This window comes from Calonectris borealis, chromosome 1 (genome assembly GCF_964195595.1).
Source record: "Calonectris borealis chromosome 1, bCalBor7.hap1.2, whole genome shotgun sequence".
In the NCBI taxonomy this organism is placed as follows: Eukaryota; Metazoa; Chordata; class Aves; order Procellariiformes; family Procellariidae; genus Calonectris; species Calonectris borealis.
Genome location: NC_134312.1, coordinates 13,674,633 through 13,702,293, shown reverse-complemented (window position 1 = coordinate 13,702,293; position 27,661 = coordinate 13,674,633). Strand labels below are relative to the sequence as shown.

The 27,661-nt window shown below is 38.0% G+C and overlaps 1 protein-coding gene across 3 annotated transcripts in view; it reads left to right on the top strand.

Annotated features, from left to right (window-relative positions):
• The window catches only part of RSBN1L (round spermatid basic protein 1 like), a 57,517-nt gene extending 30,746 nt beyond the window's left edge, over positions 1-26,771 (top strand). For all 3 annotated transcript variants that reach the window (XM_075144582.1, XM_075144590.1, XM_075144575.1), the window contains 5 exons: positions 10,144-10,281; positions 10,479-10,621; positions 13,872-14,039; positions 19,151-19,259; positions 19,349-26,771. In XM_075144582.1, coding sequence (XP_075000683.1) covers positions 10,144-10,281; positions 10,479-10,621; positions 13,872-14,039; positions 19,151-19,259; positions 19,349-20,005 — 1,215 coding nt within the window. In that variant the 3' untranslated portion in view covers positions 20,006-26,771. The remainder of the gene's footprint in view (positions 1-10,143; positions 10,282-10,478; positions 10,622-13,871; positions 14,040-19,150; positions 19,260-19,348) is intronic.
• Positions 26,772-27,661: the final 890 nt, after the last annotated feature.

Below are 27,661 nucleotides of genomic sequence, written 5' to 3'. Positions count from 1 at the left end.
TGTCAAGAGTTTGGTTGCTTGACAGAAAACACTTGGCTCCTTGTATTTTTGCTAACATAAAGGGTGTAGTGTGTATAGATAATGTATACAGGTGTACACCAGACTTACTCATGTCGTCTTCTGCGCAGCATCACTGTTTCCTGGAATATTTAAGTCAGTATCTTGGTTGCCTAGCTATTGATTTTATTTTTCCGTATTATTTCATTATTTTTTGTCTTATTCTGGCTGCTTATTTTGTCTTACTCAGGTGATCTGCTACATTTGAGAGGTTTTGTTAGCTTATTATTCTCCTTTCTGATGGGGGCCAGTATCAAAGATGTCTAGGAAGGAGTATGAGAGTCTAGTAGTCATAGTGATACTGTGTCAGAGTGCTCATCCTCCAGGGATATGACAGGACCTTTTTGAACCTGAGAGTTGTGAATTTTGTGGTTTTAACCTTCAGCTGTATTTTTTTTGTGTGTAAATTTCTGATTCGTTACTTCCAGTTACCTCTATTTTTCAGTTTTCTGCCTCTACCTGCCTTTATAAAAGGTACTAAATGATTGCATAACTTGTTACATTTTGTGCAGATTGGTAATATCCTCCTGTCTCCTCATTGAGTTCTTTGTGAATCTTAAAGGGATTCTAGTGTGCTGTTGCAGTATATTTCAATGAAATTTTAAATGTAGTTTTCTGTTCCTACATTGCAATAGCTCTGTGTCACTATGTTCCCTGTTGTCCAGAGCTGCCTGAGCAATGTCTAGCAGTTGTTGAATAGTCTCAGTTGAGAGGTGAGTCGTTTTCTGATGTAGGAATTTAGTTTTATCAAGTCTGCTTTGAATATCTATCTCAACCTTCTTTATCCTTAAGAAAGTCGGGTATTGCTTTGCTAATTTTAACTTAAACACTGAAATGAGGCTCACTTTACTACATGAGGTTCTTTGATTGTTTTTGAGAACTCCTTGTAGCACATGCAATCAGTCTGACAAACTAAATATTTAAAAATATCTAAAAAAGTATTAAAAAATGGTAAAAAGGAGGGATGAGCTAAGTCTGAAATGGAAAGTATTATGGAGTATTTTATCAGAGTTTTTATTTCTCAAGTTGATTCTTTCAGTACTATTCAATAATCTTCCACCTCCTGTTTTGCGGCAGATGAGGTTTTTTTGGGTTTAAGTAATGCATATTTTCAAGTCACTGAGCTCTGTGGTAAGAGGCAGATTCTACAGTAAATTCTGTTGGCAAGATCAAAACTGTTGGAGTCCTCCTAAGTCAACCTGGAAAGTCTGCATCTCTTGAGTAACTTACTTAATTTTCGCGATTGTAGAGTTGAAAATGAACAACTCTCAGCTTCCCAATACACCTGTGTCAGACAGAAGTAATATAGTTTCACTTGGTAGGAGATTAGAAGTGGGTAGATGCTTCTGGCAATAGAGCAGACACAGGAGAGAGGAGTTTGTGTTGGAACTGGTTCTGTCCCATCAGAATTAGCTTTTAAATTTTGGGGGGAGAGGAATTGGGGAGTTTTTAATCACCTAGCTTGGGCCTATGTTTAAGTACTCCTTAATTCTTAAAATTTTTTAGGTTAGTGGAACAGCTCTGTTCCTGTGAACTGTCTGTAAGGCTTAGTCAGACTGTTTCTATAATTGGGCAAAATGGAATTAGTCTGGGTATCCTTGTAGCCACTAAGTCACTCTTTCAGGTGGTGGAAAACTGACTGCTATAGGTACATCCCTGGGCTCCATCAGGGATGGAAGTGGCAACAGCTGCAGCACTTACCTGATAGCTGTGAATCTTACTTGTCAGGCTCTTAGGAGGATTTCAAAGAATGTAAATAATGAGTTTTTGTCACCTACTTGCAGCTTACATCACTTCGGTTAAGCTGGTTAGTGCTGTTGAGGCAAATGCCTCTAATATTTTGAATCCATTGCTGTGTCCTCATGCTGGGCAAGTGTAAATTTTTATTGCCTTGCTGAAACCCCAAAGCGCACACTTCATGTTTAACTATAACAATGCTTAGTGGATTGATTTTACTGTGCTTCAGTCTTGTCCCAGAGGCAACTTCTTAGTACAGTTGAACTGAAATGTTGAGCAATACCCAACAATTCTTGTGCTTCAAGACAAGATTGACTATTTTTAAGCCATATCTGACAAATGTTGGTCTGATGTGTTTGCTGGAGATCTCCAGGTGATTCCACACTTCCCAAAGAAATCTGTTGAAAAATCTTTTTTCTTATTTGTCCTCTTATCTTAATCCTCCTGCCAGTCCTTTTAGGCTCATCTTTAGTGGACAAAGCAAACAGTTTATGCTTTTCTTTCAGTGTTCTCTGTATTTGAAGATTGCTTAACAGCTCCTTTTGTCCCCTCCCTAGGTGTAGTTATTGCGGTTATTTCAGTTACCGTTACACATTATATCCTTATTGGTCTTACTGCTGCCCCCTTATGCTCTCTTCAGTCATCCTTATTTTTCTTAAAATACAGTACTGGAAATGGAAAGTGTCTGCTTGGTGTATTGTTGTCAAGGAATATGAGAAGCTTGCTTCCAGTGTCTTGCAAATTATGCTCCTTGTTATCTATTCCTGCCTTTTTCAGAGCAGTTTGTGATGTGCTGTAGCAGCAGCTCCTGCTAAGTGAGTCACTCCCCTTTTCATGTTTATGCCCTTAATTATAGGTATCTGTGTGTAGTTCTTTGCTTTTATTCAAATTGAATTATATCCTGTGTATTCAGATCCCTTCTCCAGTTTATCAAAGACCTGTAGTAGGCTTGCAGCTTTGTGTTACCTGCAGGTTTTATAAGCATGCATTGTGTTCAAAGGAAAGATCCTTGCTGTGTGCCACAAAATTGTCCATATAAATAGTTATGTGAACAAATGAAAACTGCCCACTGTTTGTTGTTACTAGACCATGTTTCTGTAGCAGTTTTGAGAACATAACGCAAATGTCATGGTGTGTACTGTTCCTCTGAAAAAGCCTATCCTGTCATAGAAAGAAAGGTTAGTTTTGCTTGATTGTTTGTTTTTTTTTTGACATGTTCATATTTATTAGCTTTTATCATCTTATTTTCTATTGTTAAGACAGGAGTATTTAGCTAACTTTTTTCTGGAAACTGAAACTAGGGTAAATGTTCGCTGACTCTTTTATGTCTTGCTTCTTTTGATGTCCGTTTCCTTAAGATGGTATGTTTATTCTCTTCCAGCTTTGAAGGATCTGTTTTGTGTTTTGAGTTTTCATTCATTTATTAAAGCTTTGTTTCTTTTTAGCTTATTGCCTTTGTACTGTAGGGTATGTGAGGATACTCATCATTAAGCCTATTCAGTTTAGGAAAAGTCACTTGTATTTTACACTGCTCAGTGTGCAGTTAGACAAATTGTCAGAGCCAATCTAGCACCTGTTGCTGCTGAAAGAGAATGTCCTCCTTGCTTCTTTCCTCCCAGTTACATTTTCTTGTGCCAAGCTGTGGTGCTTCTCAAACTGGTGAGTCAGTTCGTTTTGTTCATCCAGCAGAGAGTGATTGGTTCTGTTGCTGAGTTAACAAATTATATTAGTTTACTATGCAAGAGGTAACTCAAGGATGAGTGTGGGAGTACACAGTTAGTCCCATTCCATAACTGCAGGCAGTTTGCATCTTCAGAGAAATAATTTTTATTGTGTTTTTTTTTTCCCAATCTGAAGTAACTTATCCCATGTTGCCTATGTTAACTCTGGTGGACGCTGGATATTCAGATAGCATAGAGAATAACGTAAGTATTTTAGAGAAAGAATTGCAATAGTAATGATAGTTCATGTTTGTTTTGTGACTTTCCAGATGGGTGGTTGTCTTCACTTTTTAAAGTTCTGGACATGGAGCTTTTCATTCCAGTTTTCTTTTAGCCCTTTTATATATTATCTTGTCTTTGCTGTCTTCCTTGTTTATCAGTTAAAAGTTTATCTTTTGTAGAGAGGTTTTTGCTGTTTACTCCTTTTTGAATTTGTGAAATCCTGCTTGCTTGAAAGTATTCATTCTTCTAGTATTTGAAGGGAATTGCTGAAAATATTTTTCTTTAAAGAAAATCTAAAATAGTTGGGTTTTGTGTTTCATTTTCTTATCATTAAAGATTTGTACAGTATCTATTTCCATATATTATGTTATTTTCCTGTGTTCCAGAAAGAATTCTTTATATTGGAATTATGTGTCTCTTGTGTTTCAGTAGAATTTTGTTTTCAATAGAATTTGTTCCTTGCTTTTAAGCTCTTTGAATGTTTGGTTAGTTATTAAAAAGTTTTAACGTTTTTTAGCAACTGCTTGCTGTTACGCAAGTTCCCCAAAGTATAGCCTTCCCCCCCCACACCCCCACGGATGATGAAAAATTGAATTTTAGCTCTGTTAAAGCATACATATTGCCCTGTTCTTTTTTTATCAAATAATCCGTAAGACTATGTGTAAGAGACTTTTTTTATGGAAGATGGAAGCTTATTGTCTTCCAAGCAAAAAAATTTTTCATTTATTGAGTAACATTGAACAAAGAATCAGTTCACATGGAATGACATTAGAAATCTGCAACACATGCTCATTTGTTTTCCACTTAGAAAATAATTACCTTTCCAGATTGCTTCTTGACAGTTTCAGCCAATAAGTATGAAATGACAGTTGTATGTTGCTCTTTTTGGTCACATATCTGTATTAAGAAAAAACAAACCTAAACAAAACCCTAGAGGTTTGTATTGGCAGCTTGGACAGGATCTGAGACTAAACCTTGTCATAGATCTTCCTCAGTTACAAAAGCATAATAGCTACTTTGCTTTCACAAGATCATTTTCCATGAAGGTATCTAATTGATGCTATTCTTAATTTTTTTTTTTTAATTCTTTATCGACTGCTTCATTGTTTTTGTGTCACTGGAGTTCAGAATAATAGGTCATCTTGCTTTTAAAAATGTCTGTCCATCCATCATATTATTTGAGGATTTCAGCTGCAAGGTGAAACATGTGAAGTGATACACAAACTGCAGTGGTAAAAGAACACATGTGGAACTCTTATACAGTAAAAATACTTGGGATTGCATTTCCAGAAACTTTCAATTGGTAAATAGTATATTTGTTAAAATTAAAGCTTTAATGGTAGTGGATCACCTTTGAACTGTCAAAGCATCTTATTCTGATACCAAAACCCTGACTTAAAAACCAAAAAATAAAACACCTGGTATGAACTACATGTGGTTCAAAAGTAAAAAGTAGCCAAGTAGATTTGCAAGTATTTTTAACTCGGAGCAATTTTGATGAATACTTGTTCAGTGAAATTTTGATGCTTCAGTATTAGTTCCCATTTGGAACTGAAAATAGATGTCAGCTTTCAAGGACTTGAAAAGAATTGGCAAGGAACAAAGCCTTTTGGCTTTCAAAATGTACCAAATAAGAAGGAATGGTACGTTGCCTCTTCATGACTATAGCGTTTGAGATAACGGATCTAGAGGAGTAACAGTGAATGTGAAGCTGGATGTTTTCAGTTCTAAGGTACGAATGTGTAAGTGCATTGCTTGCGCACTTGTGTAGTGAAATGGAAACCCACTATGCCCTCTGATGTCCCAGCATATTTTTATGGTGATTTAATGTTTTTGTTGGTTTTTGTTGGTCTTTGGTGGGGCTTTCTTTGTGGGTTTCTTGAAATTATTTTGGGTTCAGTGGATTTGGATTTTTTTTGTTCTATGAGGACTGCTTTTCCAGACCTCCTAGTTTTAAAGCTGAAAAACTGAAAGAAATTTAAACCTTTAAAATTCTTGCAGGAACATGTTAAAGCTTTAACTGGGGAAAACACTTTACTATATTAAAAATAGGAATTCAGTTGTAACTTGCCCCAGTTTACATTTTTTAAATTAATCTCTTGAAATGTTTGGTTTCTATAGACTGTTCCTTCCAGTTTGTGCTTTTTTCAAACAGCAAATGGAAACATCTTTGAAATATAGTGTCTAAAGTGTTTTCTATTTGTAGGATGATAATGCTCAAATATATTGTTGTCAGTACTGTACACGTATTCAGATTTAGTCTTCAAATTCTTTTAGATACCAAGATGTTTATGCCAAAATATTCGTTATTTGGAACTTCTTACTTAAAACCAAGCAAGTTAAGTTACACTAAAAAATCAGTTGATGCCATACTAGTCACAGAAGCAGATAATTCTCAAGCTTTACTAATTCTGAATTCAGTGGTGGTTTTACTGTCATAATTTTCCGTTATCTTGATGCAAGAGAATGACAGAGTCTCCTTTTGTGTGTTTTTAGGTGACATACTTCAAACTTAAGCTACATGAGAAGAAAGAAGTTAGGCTATGTCGTATTTATTCAGTTATATATTTCTATCTATTTTACCTGTCCATTGTATTATACTGCATTTAATTGGTGATTTTTTCTGTGTGTGTATTGATTCTGATCACGTTGACCACATAGTCGAAGAACTGCATGTCATTGATTCCTTCTTTTATTCTGGATTTAGACTGTTCCAGCTATTTATTTGAGAAAATTTGTAACATTCTAAAAACAGTCACACTGTAACCTGTAAAGTTACATTGGGGAAGATTACCTTATAAAAGGTAATATTTGATTTGTGGTCAGTGCATAATTTAATGTATAGAGTTTGATGAAAAAGTACTGCTTCTAGTACATCAGCATTGTTTTTGTGAGTTTAGAAATACATAGAGGAATCTTTTTCTCTTCCTGTGAATAAACCAGCCAAAGGATACTGACAGTAAAAGGAAAGGAAAATGTTGCTGTTATCTAATATGCCATAGATTGTATTTATTTTGTTGTGATTTAAGAGGATTAATTTTACTTTTGTCATTGGTCAAACATCAATAGAAGGTTTTTGGTGTCTTCACACTATTACTTAGTAGCAGTCTAATTTTGGAGTATGCGAAAATTAATTTTGTTTGCTAGCTAGTTCTTCCCTCTAAGAATGACCTCACCTTTTTATATATGTTTTTCTAATTCTTTAGCCTAGTCTAAGATAGTGTCATTTAAATAGCAAGCCCTGACCTGAGTCTAGGGTTTAGAGTGCTATGACCCAGTCCATGGAAGAGATGAGATGGGAGTCAATCTTCACTGCCAACAGCTGCCTCCTCTTCCAGACTTCCTCTTGTTCTTTCTGGCCAGGCATTAATCTTTATGGCCTATGTCTTTATTTAGTTCTTACTTATATAATTTTCTAAATAAATGAAAAAAAAAAAACTTCAGGTAATTTGTGGATTAAATTTAGATGAGTTCCCTAAGCTGCCTCCCTGCCCACCTTCGGAAGACCTAATGCTAGCAGGAAAGAAGGGAAAAAGAGAGAGCAGATCTTTCCTTTTCATCACCAGCATGGATTTATTTTCTGTTTATACTAGGTCTGGATAGGTTAGAGTTAATTTTCTTCATAGCAGCCTATTATGGGGCTGTGTTTTGGATTTGTGACTAAAACTGTTGAGAACACACTGGTGTTTTGGCTATTGCTGAGCAGTACTTGCACAGCGTCAAAACTTTCTCTTTTTCCCCATTCTGGACCCTCTGGTGAGCAGGCTGGGGTGGGCAAGAAGTTGGGAGGGGATGTGGCTGGGACAGCTGACCCAAATTGACTGCAGGGATATTCCATGCCATATAACATCATGCTCAGCAATAGAAAACTGAGGGGGTTGGGGGGGTGTTAGTCCACAAGGTAGCTATTCCTTAAGACTGGCTGGGCATCGATCCGCTCGTGGGAGGTGGTGAGTGGTGAAAAACACCACTTGGTGTTTTTTCCTCTTTCCTTCACTTTCCTCTTTTCTTCACTTATTAAACTGTCCTTCTCTCGACCCATGTGTTTCATTGCTTTTCCTGTTCTCTCTCATGTCTCTCACCATTGAGGCGCGGGTGAGTGAGTAAGGAGCTGTGAGGTACTTAGCAGCTGCCTGCGGTTTACCCACCAGAGAGTTCTTAAAGGCTCAAATGTTTCATTCTGTGTATTTCCGATGATACAACTCTGAATATGGTCCCAGAAGAAACTGTTCATCATTTGTAACTTTGACGTTATCTTAGCATTATTTTTCATGTTTCACCTCTCCCAAGCTGGATCTTGAATCTGTTCTACCTGGTGAATGAGTGGAACATAATTGATCAGGAGAGCTAGGAGTGAGTTGGGATGGACAAATAATGCTTAAAAAACTTGAGTTGATCTTTCAGTTTTAACTTTCAGTGACATGGTCTTTTTCGGAATATATAAGAAATTTCTTAATTGGTCCACCTTAAGTGAGGATTATGTTGCACTTAAATGCTTTGCTGACTCTATGCTTCACTGCCAACACCTAGTGGTACGTAAGCCAGAAGGGTGAGTTCATCAGCTGAAAGCTTCACAGCCTCTCCTAATTTCACTTCAGTTAGTGTTTTTTGGGGAAGTTACAGAGTTTTCAGTTGGAGTAGTTCCACAACTAGTTTATCATATGCTATGTGAATGGTAGCGGTCGCAGAAGGAAGCGAGGAAAAAGGCAGAAGAATGGCTCCCTTTAAATCGGGAGTGTGGATGAAAACAGCAGCTTAATACCCTGGCCTGGAATGGTGGAATACTAAGCTACTTATGCCAGTGGAAGAACCATCCTGTTACATGTTACGTTTATCAATAAACTGCGAGTAACAGATTTATGACTATCTGTAACTTCAGAAAGTGGTTTTAGGCTGCTTTGGCTTACTGGATAGACCAATTCCAACTTGTCCCAGTGCTTTAGTTGTGTGAGCTCCTGAAGCTTTGGGCCAGTGCAGATACAGCTGAGGACTGAGCTGATGCAGATTCAGCAGAAATGAATGAATGTTTTCTGATGCTTTATCACAAAATCACCAGGTGTCAGTGCAGAAAAGCTGCAGGAATGTATGACTAAGGATTTGGGGAATAGGGGAATACTACTGTCTAGCAGTACTGCTCTTTTCAGTATGGCTGTGATGGCTTGCCGTTACATTAGCTCAGACATTTCGTAAAATCCTACTTTTAGTCAGTCCTCCATTTTCTGGGTGTGTGCGATGACTGAGATGATTTGAAGAAGAGTATTTGGTTCTGCACCTCTGGAATGCATCTGCTTACATCCATCTAGCTTCTCAGAAGGGCACAATATTGTTCTATCTTGTATGATTTAGCCCTGTTTTCAGGAACTGCTGCTAATTCTCCTCTGCACTGCCATAATAACTAGGAATTTTAATGGTCTGTTTGGGTGAGGACCATAGTTAAGCAGTACTTCATTAACTGTTTTCCTTGCACCTTTTTTTCTTGTCTTGCTTTGGATGCAGAATGTCTAGAGATGCAGTGCAAGAACCTTACTTGGTTTGTGCAGTAATCTGTCTGCTCTTCCCTCTTTTCTGATCTGGTCATATTTTATCTAATAATACCACTGTGTCTTTCAGCCTGTTAAATAGGAGGTCGGAAGCTTAAGGGGAAGTGATCCTCATCAGTCTCATGCCTAAGTATTTTGTTGATGTTACACGACAGATCAGATTATTGAAAAAAAACCTTATAACAATATGTGTTTCTGTTCAAGTTCAAAATAAAAGATTTTTCACAAGGAGTGAATGTTCAGCCCTTAAAGTTTTAAGAGAGCACAAGACATGTTGGCACAGCACAAGAAAAATGAAGGAATAACTGTCACACTCTCTCTTCCTGTACTAACTCTTTACGAGCCTTGTCTTCACTCTGATAATTAGCTCCAGTTAATGTGCTCACACGGAGGCCGTACCAGAGAGGATGATTAGCAAAGGAAATATTTAGCATTTAATTAGTTGTAACTCGGGGTTCTGCCTAACTGTTACAGGAAAAAGGTAAAAGTTCAGCTAGACTTGAGTAATCCAGGTAAGAATCCTTATTTACTAGTTACTGAGCAGAACATACATTAATAGCTTTTCACAGTTACTACTTTGGAATGTTACTTCCTTGAAAGGCAATAAATAGTTACTCAGTCTTAGCCTTCAGACTTTAAAATAAATAAAATGCAAGTTGTCATGTATCTTTAAAAGAACTTCTGTCTTTGGTGGTGAGTTCATAGAATTGACTTCATAATAATCTTAAGTCTACCGAAGACTGTAGGACTTCAGAAATCAAATAAATCAGAAAACGTAAGCATAGAGATTAAAGGTGTTTATTGAATGTAGACTTTGAGCGGTAGTGGACTCGGTATAACTTTTACCTGTCATATTCTACTTGTAGGTAAAAAGAACATACTCTCATGGTACGTATAGAGCTGGCCCAATGAGACAGATCAGCCTGGTTGGAGCAGTTGATGAGGAAGTGGGGGATTACTTCCCTGAATTCCTTGATATGTTGGAAGAATCACCCTTCTTAAAAGTAAGGACAGAAGGGAATGGGTTGGGAGAAGGGGGACAATATATTGTCTGGTACTGTTACAATAAAGTGAGAGTATGTGGTGCTTGCTTAGATAATCGAGTGGTCTAGTAAGTGTTTTCATCGTGACACATAAAGGCTGCTTTTAAAAAGTTTTTAAAGTAACTCACTTCAAAATTGTGGCTTGTATTTCCCATTAGTGTACACTGCCATGGGGAACACTTTCTAGTTTAAAATTAGAGAGTCGTAAAGACAGTGATGATGGTCCCATTATGTGGGTACGTCCAGGAGAACAGATGATCCCTGTGGCTGACATGCCAAAGTCACCTTTCAAAAGGAAGAGGTATGTTGAATTATTTGCTTGATGAATGTCTGGTTAGTATTGTTTCTCTACAAATTCCTTTTATCCCAAACCTTTTACTGGTTGATGCTATATCTTAGTATAAATTTCTGTAAATCTTCATCGCAAAATATGCTTTTAAGTTGCTTTGTTTTTTAAGGATGTGGATTTTTTTTTTTAAGTTGTTTATTATCTGGCCAAGTAAGGTGCAGGTCCTTTTTGGAGCTTTAGTAGGAATTTAAGGTGAAGGCTGCAGGGAAATGTGAACAGGCATACAACTACTGATGTATGCCAGGAGACTGGAATTAATACCTCTGTTCTTAAATGTGAGTGGATGTTTAAAGATGGCAGGGGCTTCTCGTTCATCTGAAAGGTAACACCTCCAACATTAAATGACATCTTTAAGCTTTGTTGTGGTACTGTGTATCAGTACCAGCTTAAGAGCAGGGATGTCCTCTGCTCAAATATTATGTGTCATGAGAAATTGTGTCTTTGGAGTTCTCGTGTTCAAAATTCAAACATAAAAAGGGAACATAAAAGAAGTGGAAGCAGGGTCAGGTGCCTCAGAAGGAGCATAGAAACACTGACCAACCATGAAGAGGATGAAGTTAAAGCTAAAGACCATCTGGAGTTGAATTTGGCAAGAGATGTGAAGGGCAACAAGAAGGACTTCTACAGGCATATGGACAGCAGAAGAAAGACTAGGGAAAATGTAAGGTGTCTGCTGAATGGGGCAAAAGGCCTGGAGACAAAGGACACAGAAAAGGCCGAGATACTCAGTGCTTTCTTTGCCCTTGTCTTTACTGGTGCAATTTACCTTCAGGAATGTCAGGTCCTGGAGACAGTAGGAATGTCTGGAGCAAGGACTGACTTGCCTTCAGTGGAGGAGGATCAGGTTAAGGAACATATTAGACATACAGATAGAGACAAGCCCATGGGACCTGATGGGATATACTCACAAGTGCTGTGGGAGCTGGCCAATATCATTGCAAGACCACGCTTGATTGTCTTTGAAAGGTCATGGTAGTTGGCAAAGGTTCCTGAGGACTGGAAGAAAGCAAATGTCAGTCCAGTCATTTGGAAGGGTAAGAAGCAGGACCTGGGGAACTGCAGGCCAGTCAGCCTCATCTTCATCGTGGGAGGGATGCCATTTCAAACATGAAGGACAAGATTGTTATTGGGAGTAGCTAGTATTGATTTACAAAGAAGAAATCACACCTCATATACCTGATAGCATTCTACAACAAAATGACTGGCTCACAGAATGAGAGGAGTGCTGGGGTGTTGTTTACCTTGACTTTAGCAAGGTTTTTGACACTGGACATCTGTCTCCCATAACATCCTAATAGACAAATTAACGAAAGACAAACTAAACTGATGGACAGTGAAGTGGTTCAAGAACTGGCTTAACTGCTGTGCACAAAGTCCAGCTGGAAAACAGTCACTACTGGAGTAACCCAGAGATTGATACCTTGTGCCAATACTGTTCAACATCTTCATTAATGGACGACATCATGGGACAGAGCACACCCTCGGCAAGTTTGCAGGTGATACAAAACTGGAAGGAGCAGTTGCTGCACCACAGGGTTGCACTGCCAGCGAGAGGGACCTTGAGGGGCTGTAGAAATGAGCCGACTCAGTGGACTCATGAAGTTAACACAGGGACGTGCAAAGCCCTGCACCTGGGAGGAATAGCCCCGTCCACCAGCACAGGCCGGGGCCCAACTGGCTGGACAGCAGCCCGACAGAGGAGGACTTGAGGGTCCTGGTGGATGACAGGTTGACCATAAGCCATCAGTGTGCCTTTGTGGCAAAGCAGGCCAGCAGCCTCCTGGACAGGATTAGGAAGAGCACTGCCAGCAGGTTGAGGGGAGTGGTTCTTCCCCTCTGCTCATTGCTGGTGAAATCTGGAGTCCAAGACAGACATGGGCATACTGGAGCAAGTCTGGTGACATGAAAGGTGGGCATAGGAGAACTGGCATTTATCCTTGAGAAAAGAAGGCTCATATCAATGTGTATAAGCATCTGATGGGAGGCTGTAAGAAGAACTTTTTTCAGCAGTGCCCAGTGATGTGACCAGAGGTAATGGGCACAAACTGAATTATAAGAAATTCCATCTAAAATAAGGAGAGAAAAAAAAGAAGTTTACCGTATGGATGGTTGAACACTAGGGCAGGTTTCCCAAAGAGCTTGTGGAGTCTGTCTTTGGAGTTGCTCAAAACTTGACTGGATATGGTCTTGAGCAACCCGCTCTAGTTGGGTGGGGGAAGTTGGACTGCACAGTCTCCAGATATCCCTTCCAACCTTGGCTATCCTATGATTATAAGCAGCTCTTAGGAAAATGTGGCCCACAACGTTGGCTCCAGGTGGCCAAGAAAATGGTCTTGTTGCTCTGTTCCTGCTCTGCAGTGTTTCCTTCACTTTCATTAAACCCTGAGGAGAGAATATTTTGCTGGTTCTCATTCCCAGTTCTACAACATGAAACTAAATATACATACACGTTTCCCAGTGGTTTGGTAGAAACATGAATGATGAACATTGTCAGGGACAATTGAAATGTACACCTAATAGTCAGGAAGCAGTAAAGGCTTCTTGGTGTCTGTTTTTGGAATTCCCATATGAGAATCAGTTCCCTGCCAGGGGTGATCACGGTAGGGCCCAGTCTCACAGTGCCTGAGGGAGGCAGGTGGGGCATGTTCAGCTCGGACTCCAGTGCGTCAGGCAAGTGTGTGGTGATGGGGCAGGTCTGAGGTCAAGCCAGGAAGTCAGTCTGCCAATGAGGATCAGGTCCAGTGATTGCCAGGCAGATCCATTATAACAAAGCTGTCCTGAGGTCAAGCTGGGAAGCAAGTCTATGGCCCAGCAGACCTCTGGCTGAGGTGAAGACCAGTGCTCCTGCAGCATGGCACAGGCCAGGACTGACGGCCCAGGCCTGAGCTTAAATAGAGCTCCTGGGCTCTTTGTCTGGGTTTGTGGGTGGAGACTGCAGGTGAGGCTGCTCAGTCATTAGGGCCTTTTAGTGCACTGAGGGCCCTGACACTGTGTTGTTGGTTTTGTTTTTGTTTGGGTTTTTTAAATTGTGTAGGTGTTCTGATTTTTTGCATATCTCATTACATTTTTAATTTGTCCTAAGAGTTACTGTTTTTCTCATTTGACTATATGTTCTCACTGAAGGGAGAAAAACAATGCTGTTGGCTATGGTGGAAATCGGGTAATTAAGACAAATTTCTGTATCACTGTTTTTCTTATACAGAACTACCAATGAAATAAAAAACTTGCAGTACCTACCTCGAACCAGTGAACCCCGTGAAATGCTATTTGAAGACCGGACACGAGCCCATGCAGATCACATAGGACAAGGTTTTGAACGACAGACTACAGCTGCTGTGGGAGTATTGAAGGCTGTGCACTGTGGAGAGTGGTATGTGTTGATTGACTTATTCACCTAGATGTTTGAAAAATATTTGCCTGAATTTCCATTTATAATTGGTAGAAGGAGCACAGAATATGTTCATCTAGTATTAGTGATTTAGTGAAGACTTAGTAGGTACTGGACTTTTTTTCCCCTCCCTCTCTCTATGCACTAGATGTGGGTACAGTTTTGCTGTGTAGTTGAAACTAGAAAGGTGCCTTGCAATGGCAGTTTAATAGCTATAATTGAGTGGCTGTAACTGAGTTAATGTTAGATGTAAAAACACTTCATGCTTTGTTTTGCTTTAAATAGTGTATGTGGACTGACCCGAATTTCTGCCTCAGAGGTGCACATGAAGACCTTTTGGCAATTCTTTGTGTTGTCTGGAGATGAGCAGAATTTCTAGGCCTCTGCTTCAAAATCATGGCTGTTACAACCCTGATTTATTTATAGTGGATCACCCAGGAAGAATCCTGTTGGAGGCTGTGTGATTTTTCTTTGGTGTCCGTCTTTGGAATTCCCACATGAGATTCAGGAAATGAATAAATCTCATTTGAAGCTGTTTACATTTTAGCCAAATAAAAAGCCTATAATCATATGGGCTTCCTGGCCCAGATCTAAGAAACATTTTTCAGGATCTTCTGACCTTGGTTTGGGAGAATGACCTTAGTTTTGGCGGTTACCTTTGCACACATAAATACTAAAAACACCTTTCGCTCTTTATATCTGTCTAGAATTTAGAAGAGTGAATTCCCTTTGGATTAAATGATGTGAATTTGTGTTACAGTGCATGAGTTCATTGAGAGAGAAAATTGAATAATTGCCTTTGGGGAAGAACTAGATTGTTCAAATGTTAATGTGTTTGTATTTTGGGCTCTGAGGTTCTGCAGTTTACTTCCTCTTCAGGTTGATGATAGCTGGAGCCTTAAACTTCCTGCTTGCTCTGTGAGAAGCTGGAGTGAATTAAGACTGAGCAGTGGTAGCAGGGCAAGACTGGAGATACTGGGTAGATCTAATTATTGTAAATTACACTTTGCACATATGAGAGAGAGAGTCAAAGCTTTATCAAAGAAAGTAAAACAAAAAAAACAAAAACAAAACCTCACCCCCTAAACTTGTGTGCCTGTGGAAATTAATAAGAATTTAAATTGATAGTAATTTAAAAGTCTGTGGGAACTTCCCATTCTCACACTATACCTTCATAACAAGATCCTCCTCCCTTGGGAATCATTACATGTTCATTTACATTCTAAAAATAAGTTTTCTTGCTTTTCAGATCTAAACCATTATCTTCTCTCATACGTTGGAACTTGTGGAAAAGAGTGTCTATTCAATCTCCATTAAAACTCCTTTTAAACTTGGGAAAACAAATGGAATTAGTCAAAATAAAAACTGTAGATTAAAAAGTGATCTGAAAAATCACTGCAAAACTAGGCAAAGCTGCCTCAGAAACTTGAAAGTACTTCAGTTTGGGGGAAAAAAAAAGTAACTGTCAGTGTTTCACTTCAGTATAAGGACTGAAAATGTATCTTTTAATGCCGAATAAAAAATTTGGGACTGACATATGTAGAGGAGGAAAATACATAGCACAATCAACACAACAAAAATTATGTATTTCAAGCTTGATTTGACCTCAATGATAATTTCTCCTTTCCCTTTCCACTTTTTTGTATAATTTTGAAAAGCCACTTCACTGTACTTACATGAACAGAACTAATCAAGGCTTATAATGATGAAGCATGGTTAATTAATGTAACACATTAAAATAATTTCAGATATTAGCATTACCATAACTTGTAAGACGTGGGTAGATTTATTTTAAAGGAAACAACTTGCGTGGAAGTTTTGAAAAATCTGGGTGGGTGTGTGTGTTTGTTTTTTTTAATCTGTTTGGGTAGTTGAACAAAACTGATAGTTGGAGATATATCGGGGTGATTAGAGCACTATGGCAGTAAAAATGCACATGTTTTAATGATGAGATACCATATATAAAATTCATGTTTTCTTTGAGGAGAAAATAAAGCAATTCCTAGACTTGCTGAACTGAGTTGTTAGTTTGTGTCCAGTTCGTATAAAAATGAACTGGGTGTGCAAAAAAAGCTTTGTAATCAAGAAGTTGCTGAAGATTTAAAGAAAGTGGGTTTTATTTAGTAGTTGATAGGCATGAATGTTAATATTGGGTAAGATAACTGGAGTCTTTCAGAACAGACAGGAACAGTATTGTTGAAAGGCAGAAAGCAGCTTTTGGGGATAGAGGACAGAACTGGAAACAAAACATAGTATTTGGAAGAACAAAAAAAATAATTTTTGCTTTCCCAAATATGACGGGCTCTGGATTTGAGATGTTTTGTAAAAATTAGTGGATTATGATATTTTTTTATTTCTGTGAATATTTACAAATTGTAGAAGAGCTCTGGCTATTGCTAGCAAATATTTTAAAGACTGCACTACACGGATGTCTGATAAATGCTGGTGTTGTGATCATGCTGATTACTTAGTGCCATTTTTGTAGGTGATACCAAGCATTAGAACTTAAGAAATGCCAGTGAAATTTTAAATTATGGAAACTTTGAAGATTTTTACGTGGGAAATTTGGGTGGGTTTTACAGGAACAGCAAAAGACACTTCATGGCATTGTTGTTGGCAAAATTAAACCAAACCTGTGCTTTAGCAAGCAGCTTTCAAGATTGTGTTCCAGAGCATGAAGTTGTTAGTGCTTTTCTGTGATCATAGGAATTTGTTATATATTGCCAGACTTCATGCATTAGGTCAGAAATATTCATGGTAAAACCTGTAATCTTGAATCTGTTTTGAAAAGTTTAGAGCAAAAAGAGTCCAGCCCTTTTGAAGAATGAGGTTAAGGAAAAAAATGATTGCTAAAAATAGTTCCAGGAGTGCTCTAGTAGGGACTTAAATGGATTTTTCTGAAGTCATCTTATAGTTCTGTTTGGATTTAATGTCTGTTGGGACTTCTAACTGAACTATGCTGCTACTATTTTGCTTGGGAGGGGGGAAGGACCCTCCCTAAACTTTAGGTTTTTCAAAATATAATCTCAAAGTTGTGCTAAATATCAAATCTGCAAATGCAGAATTAAAAATAATCTGGCAATAATTTTTCCTCTGTTGTGTTTGCACAAGGAATGTCATGTTTTGTGATAGAATTGCAGATTTGGTAATGCATACTGTTGCACATATACTAGGGACTGATAAAAGGAATGATTTAAAAAAATTACTAACTGTACTTTGTCCTGTATAATGTGTAAAACAGAGTAGACACTGCAGTGAAAACATTGCTTTGAAGTCCTTTTAGTATGCATTCTTTTATTCATTTTAATTCTTGACTTCTTTTACAAATAGTGTTAACTCCAGATACAGATACATATTCTTAAAAAAATAAAAACCATAACTGTATTATAAAAAGTAGATTAATGTAGCTAATTTTTTTTTTATGCCACTGATTAGAGATGTTTCTGTAAGCTTTTTGCTTTCAGTGCTTAAATCCTCTTCAGGAGTATATAGACCAAAATATAGAGAGACATTTTAATCTTTGTGAAATTGAAAGTAAAATATGTGGTCTGAAAATTCTCCGTAGCATACTTTCAGTAGTTGATCTGGGATTTTTTTTTCCCCTGAAAATAGCCTCAAACTGGTTATTTTTTGCTTTATTGAGGTCATGACCTAAATAAAATAAACATGTCTTGTCAGCTTAAAAAGCCCAATAAACTGTACATCATTGCCTGCTTCTTAGAATGTTAATAACACCATATATAAATTTATATATATTTAAAAAAAGTGACTATCATCTTGCTTTTAAAAAAGAATGCTTGAACATCCATTAAATAAATTCTGAAATGTTTCAAAGCGTTTTGCTGCATCAGCCGCTCCCCTGGGCCCAGTGAATCCGAACTTGTGGCCCCGTTTGGCCTGGGGTGGAGGTGGCAGGAGCGGGGCGTGGGGGAAGGCTGCGCGGGGGGGCGGCAGGAGCCAGCCCGGCCCTGCGGGTGTGGGAGAGGTAGGAGGACACCCGGTTGTTCGTGGTTCCTTTTGGCAGCGCCTGGATGCGCAGCCTGTGTGCTGTTCCTGCACAGCAGCAGCCAGCTGCGGGAGAAGGTGTTGCACTCCTGTCAGCCCTGGGAGGACTCTGCAGGGGGTGAAGGAAGAAGGTCATCAACCAGGCTCTTTCTGGCTGATAAATTTTCCTTGCAAAACCACTCCAATGTGAACTTTATCTTATGTAAATGAAATCTTCATATCGCCACACTTTAAAAAAAACTTTTAAAAACCGAACATCCTTCAAAAACAAACACTTGGAGCTTCGTTTTATATGTTTTCGTTGAAGAACTGAGTTCGGCTTTTAGAATCAGAAAGTGATAAGGATCGTAGCTGGTTTTGCCTTTTGTTAGCTAATTCTAGATAATGTCTCTGGAGGAATTATATACATGGTGTGCACTTTTTTGGGGGAGATGATGTGGGGCAAGAGGTGAATTCTCCAAACAGTTTGAATATGGAAACAAACCCTAATTCAGATTTTGCTCTTCTGTAGCTCTCTAGTGAGCATAAATAGGAATGTATTTTTGAGGGATGTTCTGTGGAGGATGCCTGTATTTGCTGCTTACTAGCCTTGTGGCAGCTTACTGTAGATTCAGCTTTACTACTAACTCTGAACAAGGTGTTTGAGGCTAAGATAGTAAGCAATGTTTGCCATAATACTAGTCAGACTGCTGCATACTTTAAGGTACCTGATGGGTGTATCATGTTAGAGTGTTGACAGAGTAAGCCCAATGTATCTGGGGCATCTGTCTTTAAGCATCAAGGCAGACAGAGATCAATTAAAAAAAAAAAAAAAATTAAAAATAGTGAGTTTTGTTGACCTCTAATCGCTGCTTTTACTGCCACTTGCAAAGAAATCGTAGTTAATTAATTTAACCAGTTTAATGAGGTGGTGTTTGAGAATTAGCCATTTTAGTCAACCTTTTTCTTTCAAAATGTAGGTTATGCTAGAATTGCTGCTTTTTTTTTTTTTAAATCGTTTGCTTTATCCTTCCTTGCAGATTTTCTTTATTATTCTCCGTAGCATGTTAGTTTCAGCCTCTGACTGGGCAATTCTTATTCTTCTGTAGGTCTGAGCAGCCTCGTATAACCAAAGATGTAATTTGTTTTCATGCTGAAGACTTCTTAGAGGTAGTTCAGCGCATGCAATTAGATTTGCATGAGCCTCCACTCTCACAGGTAAGCATGCTATGAACTGTTGATCAGGTATCCTCTGAGTCCTAAAGCAGAGTTTTCACGCTTTTTCTTCCTTCATTTTTTTTCTCCAGTGTGTCCAGTGGGTTGATGATGCAAAACTTAATCAACTGCGAAGGGAAGGCATTCGATATGCCAGAATTCAGTTATTCGATAATGACATTTATTTTATCCCAAGGAATGTTGTGCACCAGTTCAAAACAGTTTCAGCTGTGTGCAGTTTGGCGTGGCACATCCGGCTCAAACTATATCATTCAGAGGAAGAACTTTCTCAAAATACAAGTACTGTTGAAGCAGGGACATCTGCAGACCCCAAGTCTTCGGTTATTGGACTTCAGACTGACAGCAGAATTTGTACGATAAGCAAAAATACCTCCGAAGACACCAAATTTTCAGATGCTCTGCAGACCAAGTACCTGCAGCAGGAATTTTTGCCGATAAAACATGAACCTATTGCATCTCACCGAATAAAAGAGGAACCCATGAATGTTGATCTTGCTGAAAAGACAGTGGCACCTAATAACGTCGGGGGCCAGAATGTTCAGACTAGATTGGATCACATTGAATTGACGGCATTTAAGTTGGAAATGGATTCTAAATTTGAACCTGGCAACAAGGACTTACAAGGCAAGTTATGCCCTGAAGGTCACATACATCCAGATGATACAAGACAACATAGTTCATCATATCCAAAACTGCATGGACAAAGAGAGGATGATTTTTTGTGCTAAATTTGTATATATGGTTTTAAATTCCTTTTTAATCTTAATGATGTAATAATGTAAAGATTCATAAATTCTGTGAGGCAAGTTTGTGACTTGCCTTCGTATCTGTTACAGAAAATAGTTATGTAGCTTTGTAACATTCCTCAGTGCCTGTCCATAACTGTGAAGTATCAAAGCACTTAGGGCCAGATGCACTGTAAACACTGCAGGTTTAACATAAAGAAGTCTTTAAATAATTTTGAGTTGTAGGTTTTAGAGTAGAGCTGACATTTAACATATATATTTTTTGTAAGATGAGCCAGAATTCTTTTTGACAATTCCAGGCTTTTCCATAGAGCTTATTTATACCAATTTTTTCATTTTAAATGTGTCAGCACTGTAGTGTAAATATCTTTTTTAAAAATCTTTTTAGTGTGATTTATACTGAAATGTGAGCCGCTTAATAAAGGTTCATAATAACAGATTGGTTTTATTTTTGGGTCTGCAAAAAATAATTCAGTTAAACTGCCTCTCTAAATGGTTACGTTTCTACCTGCACTAATGCATAGGATGCCCTTACGCCATTGTGGGGTGAGGAGCTGTAGCAAACTGAGGTAGAGCTGAGGCATTCTTTGTAACTCAAGATTAGTCAGAATGCAAAATCAGTCCTCCCTTCACAGGATTCCTTACAGTTGCTCACTGAAGGCACTCCCCAGACTCCTGCTGTTAGATGTGAATGTGGAACAGAGAGGCAAACCCCCTGTTGTGGAGGACGGTTGGGCAGCCAGAGGGCTCCAGGAGCGCTGCCAGTAACTGTGTGCATCTCTCCAGATGAGCTGGTGCAAGGGAGCAAACTCCCTTCTATGCTTACCTCCTCCCCCTGCTCAAGCCACAGTTAAGACAGTTCCATTTCACATTAAAAAAGCCAACAACCACCACCCCCCTCAACTTAAATCAGTTATCTGACTAAAATTAAAACAAAGAATATTTAAATGGTTACTTATCAAGCTATAAAGGCCTCAACTTTAGTAGTGGCCTGTAATTCACTGAGACACACTTGGATTTGAATTGCTCCCTATACTGATAGTGCCAGGCAATAAAGATACTTGCAGATCTGTCTAGTAGGAAGATTCCTCATGAGTCCCAGTTTGGAAGCAAGAGTTGTTTCATTAAGAAAATAATAGTGGCGTCTAAGTTAACCGTTCTCCTCTCTCCCTGCCTATGGAACACTTGAATTTCCTAACCTGTGTTCTGAGGGAAGAGGATTTCAAGGCTAGCTAGCATCTGATGTGGTAATGGCAAAAACTCTGTCATTTAACTTATTTAATACTTTGTGTAACATATTACTGTATAGTTCAAATACATCTGAATGATATTTCTTTTTCAGGTAGCTACAAATAGCAGTAAACTGCCCTACAGCCTGTCCTTCAACTAAGTATTTAAAACTTAAGGTCCTAGGCCTGTGGCTATTTCCAAAGCCCTCTGTATCTCTGAATTTTTTTTTTTGTATTTTTCCCTATAACTTTCTGGAAGTTGTACATCCTTACGTACCCATTTTATAACCTTTGATGCACTTAGTGATCACTTTGGCTTCATTTGTAGCAATAGAACAGTGTGATTTCTAGGTGATGTCTAATTCAACTACCTGAGGCCCTTTTGTTGCAGACATTTTTTGCTTATAGGTTGTTAAAATTCAAAATGTTACTGCGTACTTCTGCCTAGCACTAAAATCAGCCATTTAACGGATGAGTGCCCTGATTTGTTTTAATCTAAAATATGTCTGTCAAGGAATTATTAACTAAATCAATTATTTGAATTGCTAAACATTACTCCTACATAGCCATAATTACGTATTAGAGAAGCAATAGAAACATGAATCTCTTGGATGTGGCTGATATGTCCTTAAGTCTTACTGCTATTTTCTTTAATGCTGACTAAGAGATTACTACCAGTTTTGCAGCCTCAGGGATCTTGCTTTCCCCTCATGCCATGAGCAAATGATTCATGTGTGACATGGTAAGTTATTACTCTGGCAGATTCTGATTTAAAAAACTAATTGTTCGCGTAAGAATTTGAGCCTTCCTGATAGAAATGTGGTCTCAGCTCCCTTTGTGTTTTCTGAATTATCTGGAAACTTCCACCCATAATCTCTTCGGCTTTATGAACATCCGTACACAATTACGTAGCCTTCCATTCCCGTTCTCTGTGCCAGCTGCTGGCGAACAGGAAAAGAGAAGAGCTGCAGGTTGTAGTTTGCACCAAGCATGCAGCTTTCCCAGTGGGTTAGCAGAAGGCTCCAACTTTATCAAAGCCAGCCTTGCCAGATAGGTTTGCCTTTTTTTTTTTTAAAAAAAAAAAAGCAATATTTAGTTTACTTTCAAAAAAATAAAAAAATCTTATTTGTATGCTGATCATTCATTCTGGTTCAAGTATTTTATTTTTTTTTTAAATCTGTCAGATTTTAGTAAAGTGTATACATCCCCCTTGACAGCAAACAACTTTCTGCATCATAGGCCCTGTCCAGACTGAAAAAGTAAATCTTTGAAAATGGTTTAGCAAACATGACTTTACACTTAAGAGTAGAACTTAAGAGTGTTTCCTTTTGAAGACCTGCTCAGTGATCTTGGCTGATGCGGCCTCAAACTTCTGCTCAGGTATGTCTTGGTTCTGAAATTTTGCTTCTAAGCTGCCTGTATCTTCAACCCATTTTTTTCTTTTTTTTATCACTTTCAGAATTTTAAGAGATTAAAAAAAAGTGGCAGTTTTTGCAATTTTTATGCATCCTTTATTTTTGAGACGGACTAGATTCTCATTTTTAGACAGAATTCCTTGCAGACAGAATATGAACAATACTGGGATTACTAATGGCTGTCAGAACTCCCTTTGTATTCAAAGGTGTAAACAGTCTGGGTTGACTGGCTATATTAGTGTAAGCTTCTTACTTTGCTTTAAAAAAAAAACAAAGCAAGTAGTTTTTTGTCCTCTACCTGTGGTGTATTCATTTTGATGCGGTTGCTCTTTAAGAGGGGAGTACCTTTTCTGAGACTTTCAGCTCCCAAATTGTTCATTAGTCTGACAGAGGCCTCGCTTTGATTTCAGGTGGTCCTATTCTATAACCTTTATTCCTCCCGCATCAACTTCCTATTTGGACTTTTGCTTCAGCAATAAATCTTTCATGCCTTCTGATGTACTGAAACTAGTCTTTGCTTATTGCTTTTTCCCCCACCCCTGGATTTCAGTGATACATAAATCTTTCTGTTATTTCGGCTGAAATCCTCCAGTGTTTTAGTTGTCTCTCTTGGCCCTTGTTCTTCTGCAGATTGGAAAAATCTGCTCAAGGCCTATTGCCTGTACTGCAGTGGTATTGACATCTGTGCGTCCGCAGTGGTGTTCCAGTTAATGACATGATGTGCAGAAATTTAGACATGTTTTCCTAGATATTGGTACCATATTTGTGGGTAGCAAAGAATTGCATTGTTACTGTCACTACCGATAGCTTTCAAGATGGTAGCTACTTTTTTTTTTTAATTGCTGGATCTTTTGCATTTCACTGGCAACTGACTTCATGTGTTACATACAAGTGTTACTCAGTGTTGTGTCATCCCCCAGCCCTTCAAATGCCTGCAAATTGATTCTGAAACAGCATTTTCATTACAGGTACTGCTGGCATGCAGATTTTCCCTTCCTTGTTATTATAGTAAATATTTCAATACTTCTTTAAGTGAAATATTAATTCTATCTAGTATTAGAAATAAAGTATTATTTCAGAGGGTGATGATTTAAGTATTAATCTGTGAAAGAATTCCTTGGTGATAAATAAAATCGATTTTTAAGCAGATATACATGTGCACAGTAAATAAGTTGGCATTGCAAACAATGTAGGAAATGGAAACATAAAATAGTAGAATGCTGTGAAACAGATCTGAACATTACAGATTTGGAACATTGAATAAGTCTTCCAAGAAACATAGGACTGGTATTCATTGATCAAAATGACTGTTTTCTAATATCTGCATGTGAATAAGGATGCTGAATTGATTGAAATAAATCCATGTTTTCTCCATGCTTGTTGGCAAAATAAACTGTTGTGAGACAGTAGACTACCGCCTGACCCTGCTAGGATGAAAACTCTACTAATTCTGGTCAAGAGATAGAAGAACTTTGCAGGCTTCTCAAGTGTAATTTTATTCATTTTTTCTAGTGGTCAGATATGTAGAACCTTGTCCTTAGGCAGACCAGTGCCTGTTACCTTACTGTGAATGTATACGAGCTGGAAATGGAAAGGACAAATTTTCACTGATCCGTGCTTCGCTGTGAATGACACTGTTGAGAATGTTTTCTTTGATTGTGAGTCGCTGTGTTCAACTGATACTTTATTACTTTCTCAAACGGATGAAATGCACTTTAAAAACTGTGTAATAGGCGATACTGATATTTTGTGCAGATCCCACTGAATTTGCAGCATACATGGGAGAATTTGGGAAACTTTGATTCCTATCCATCACTCATTTCATTTTTCTTAGAAATGCAAATTATTTTGTGTTCTGTTCAGAAGCAGTGATTAACTTCACAATATCTAGGTTGCTATTTCTATTAGAATCATCAGGGATACTGACTTTGCAAATTTAGTGTATTATATTCTAACCACTGTTTTTCTCTGTGCTATGATGCTAATATTTCCTCTGCTTTGGAGCCGTGCTGTACTTGAGTGCCAGCTAAACACTGATCTTCTCATGTTCTGGTCATGCTGGTAGATGAGCCTACTGAGGAGGGCATGAGTCCTAAATAGTCCTTTAATATTTGGTGTACAGTTATGATAATCTGATACAAACATTGATTAAAACAGCAGTTTAAACTTCTACTTTTATCAAGTTTTATTTTTCAGTAACTATTTTGATACCATGTTCTCTTTTACCAATTAATTTCCAGTCCATCTGAATGAAAGTGCCATGTTCGGTAGAGCTTTGGCCTATGTTTTAGGAACTATGCTTTTTATGGCTTTGTTTTATCTGGTAGTATTGAGACAAAATAGGGCAGTTAGTGGAGAAAGCTATTCCGTAAGTGTCTCAAGAAGAAGAAAACCTTGAGAATTAGACCTGTGTGTGAAAGACTAACGTAACATAAATCAAGATTGCTAAAGCTATATCCTAAACATGCAATAACACTCAGGTACTTGTCTGTCTTAATCGATACAGTTGAGAGCTTCTGTTAATCTCAGAAATTAAATTCTTAGACTAAAAAGCATCTTTTAGCAGTGATTTCTTCGTCAACTTCAAAAGGAACACTGAGATAAAAACACAGATAAAATAAGCTTGGGTTCTCATTTCTTCCCTGTTTCTTGCTCTTATGCTGTCATTCTCCGCTGTGTGAAGACTTTTCTTACATTTGCCCGCTTGTGATGTTGGTTTTGTTAGAAAAGGCAGACCAAAGAAAATAGCGTTACTGAGTTGCAGATTCTTCTACTCTTTATCCAACTTCAGTACAAGGAGAAAATGTTGAATTAATATCGAATAGTACTGTAGTGGTCCAACTGCAGCGATTCCTTAAATTGCCTTAGTCCAATAAAGCCTCATGCTTTTCAGCAGCGAGTTGATACCCAGGTCTGTTCAGGTCTAAAAGGCTCATTGGGAGACTAACTCCATCCAAACCTTAATAAAGGTACAACGAAAAGGTACAAACACTTTTTCCAGTTCAGCGTAGTTATTTTTAGGTCAATCTTAAAAAAAAAAAAAAAAAGTGGTGTGTTACATGATAGTGCTATGCTTTCCGTGCTAATGAATTCAAAGAACTTATTTCTGAGGATGCAGTTATTCAGGAGCTTTGTTACTGAAAAGCAATGTTACTTATTCCCAAAATATAGTGATGTTAATATAGGAGTTACCTGTTTTAGGTGTCACCTATTAGGTAACAGCTGATGTTGTTAGAATTCTGAGTTTCTGGGGGTCTCATAAATTTCACTTTCATCAGTCCCTTTGTGTCACCCAACTCTTAAACTGGGCAAATGTGAAAATTTCCATGAGGATTTTGTTTCTGTACTACTATGCATGTATGTCAGAAAATAATACTGCTTCCATCTCAAATTGTTGTGTAACTTAGTCCTGTGCTAGCTTATTTTTTAATATTGTCATCTGTGCCTAGCAATGCATTTTGGATGCATGTACACATGTTCTTAGAGCATTTAGGTTAAAGTTGGTTGAAGGTGGGGATGTATATGTCACACAATTGTATTTTTCAAGTATAGAAAGAACAGAAAACTGGATACTGCTCTAAAATGGTGACAAATCAAGAAAAGCAGCATGAATAGGTAATTGAAAAGTTTAGTTTCACGACCTTTCACACATGTGCATGGAGTATTTTCCTTAATCAGAGAAAAGTAGATGCTCACCTACAATGCATGCTGAAGTGTTCAAGCTTGTATAAATGATTGAAGAGAAAGAAATGATGTAGAATATATATTTCCATATACAACATAGATCATCAATACATATGTATATTTCATATATATATCATCAATATATGATAAATACTTCCTGTTTCATTTCATAACAGCAAGCTTTTGCCTTCAGTGGCTTTGTTTTAAAATGCCATCCAGCACAGCTGCTGCAGGTAACTGCGACCAGGCGTTCTCCAGCGCGCTGGGTACTTGGATTGTCATTTCCTTCTGCCTGTTTCTCGCAAATCAGTATGAGCCATCTCAGCATCAACCTCCCCTTTTCCCTGCCAACTTCATCAAGTCTGCTTTTCACTCCTTTTGTTATATTTAATGAAGATCAGTCTATCAGTTTCTTAAATTTAAGAAAAAGTGTGAGAACTCATTCCATTTCAAAGCTGTGACCAGTGCCTTTAAGAACTGGGTAATTACGAATAGCAGTTAATTCCTGCCACAGCTTCTGGAAAGGTTGCAGTTGGCTACAGTGTACTTCGTATCATACATCCTTTTGAATGAAGTTCTGATATCACAAAAAAGCAAGACTGGGTGTACAAAGGTGTCATCACAGTTTAGGTCCGTTAAATCTGATACAAAATACTAAGTGAAAAGGGATATTCCTTTTATCGAAGTATCTCTGTAAGGACTAGGAACTTGCAAACAAAGTCGAGCACTTCCAAATGCTGTGCCCTAAAAACATCTTGTGTTAAAGGAAATCAATTTGTGTGTGAAAGAAACGCCTGCTTCAGCTTTCAAAATCTCTATTGTTTATTTCAAGGTTTGCAAACCTTTTTAAAGAAAAAAAAAAGCCAAACCCACAACCAAAACACTGCACTTGTTGGTCTTTTTCTGTTGAATTAGAGGCAGCAATTAAAAGGCAATTTGGAACAACTGTGTTTGATTCTAATTAATTAGAGATGCCAAACTTTCAGATAATTGTTACATCTGTAGAATAGAAGGGGTTTATTAAGAGGGCAGAGTCAGCATTTGTGGCCTATCTTGCTAATAATATACCAAGTCTTAATGAGGCTGGTTCTTGTTCTCCCTTCATTTGTTAAGTTGTAATGATCTGCTAACATAAAATAGAGATGAGAGTGTGTGTGTATATATATGTATTTGTCTTGTCTAAAGTGCTTAAATGCTTGTTATGTATTTGCATCCATGTTTGTTAAGTGGTTCATAAAAGTTTACCTTAATTGGAGATAGGTCTTCAGACACTCTTTCTTCTTCTCCATAAATATTTCAAGCATCCCAAT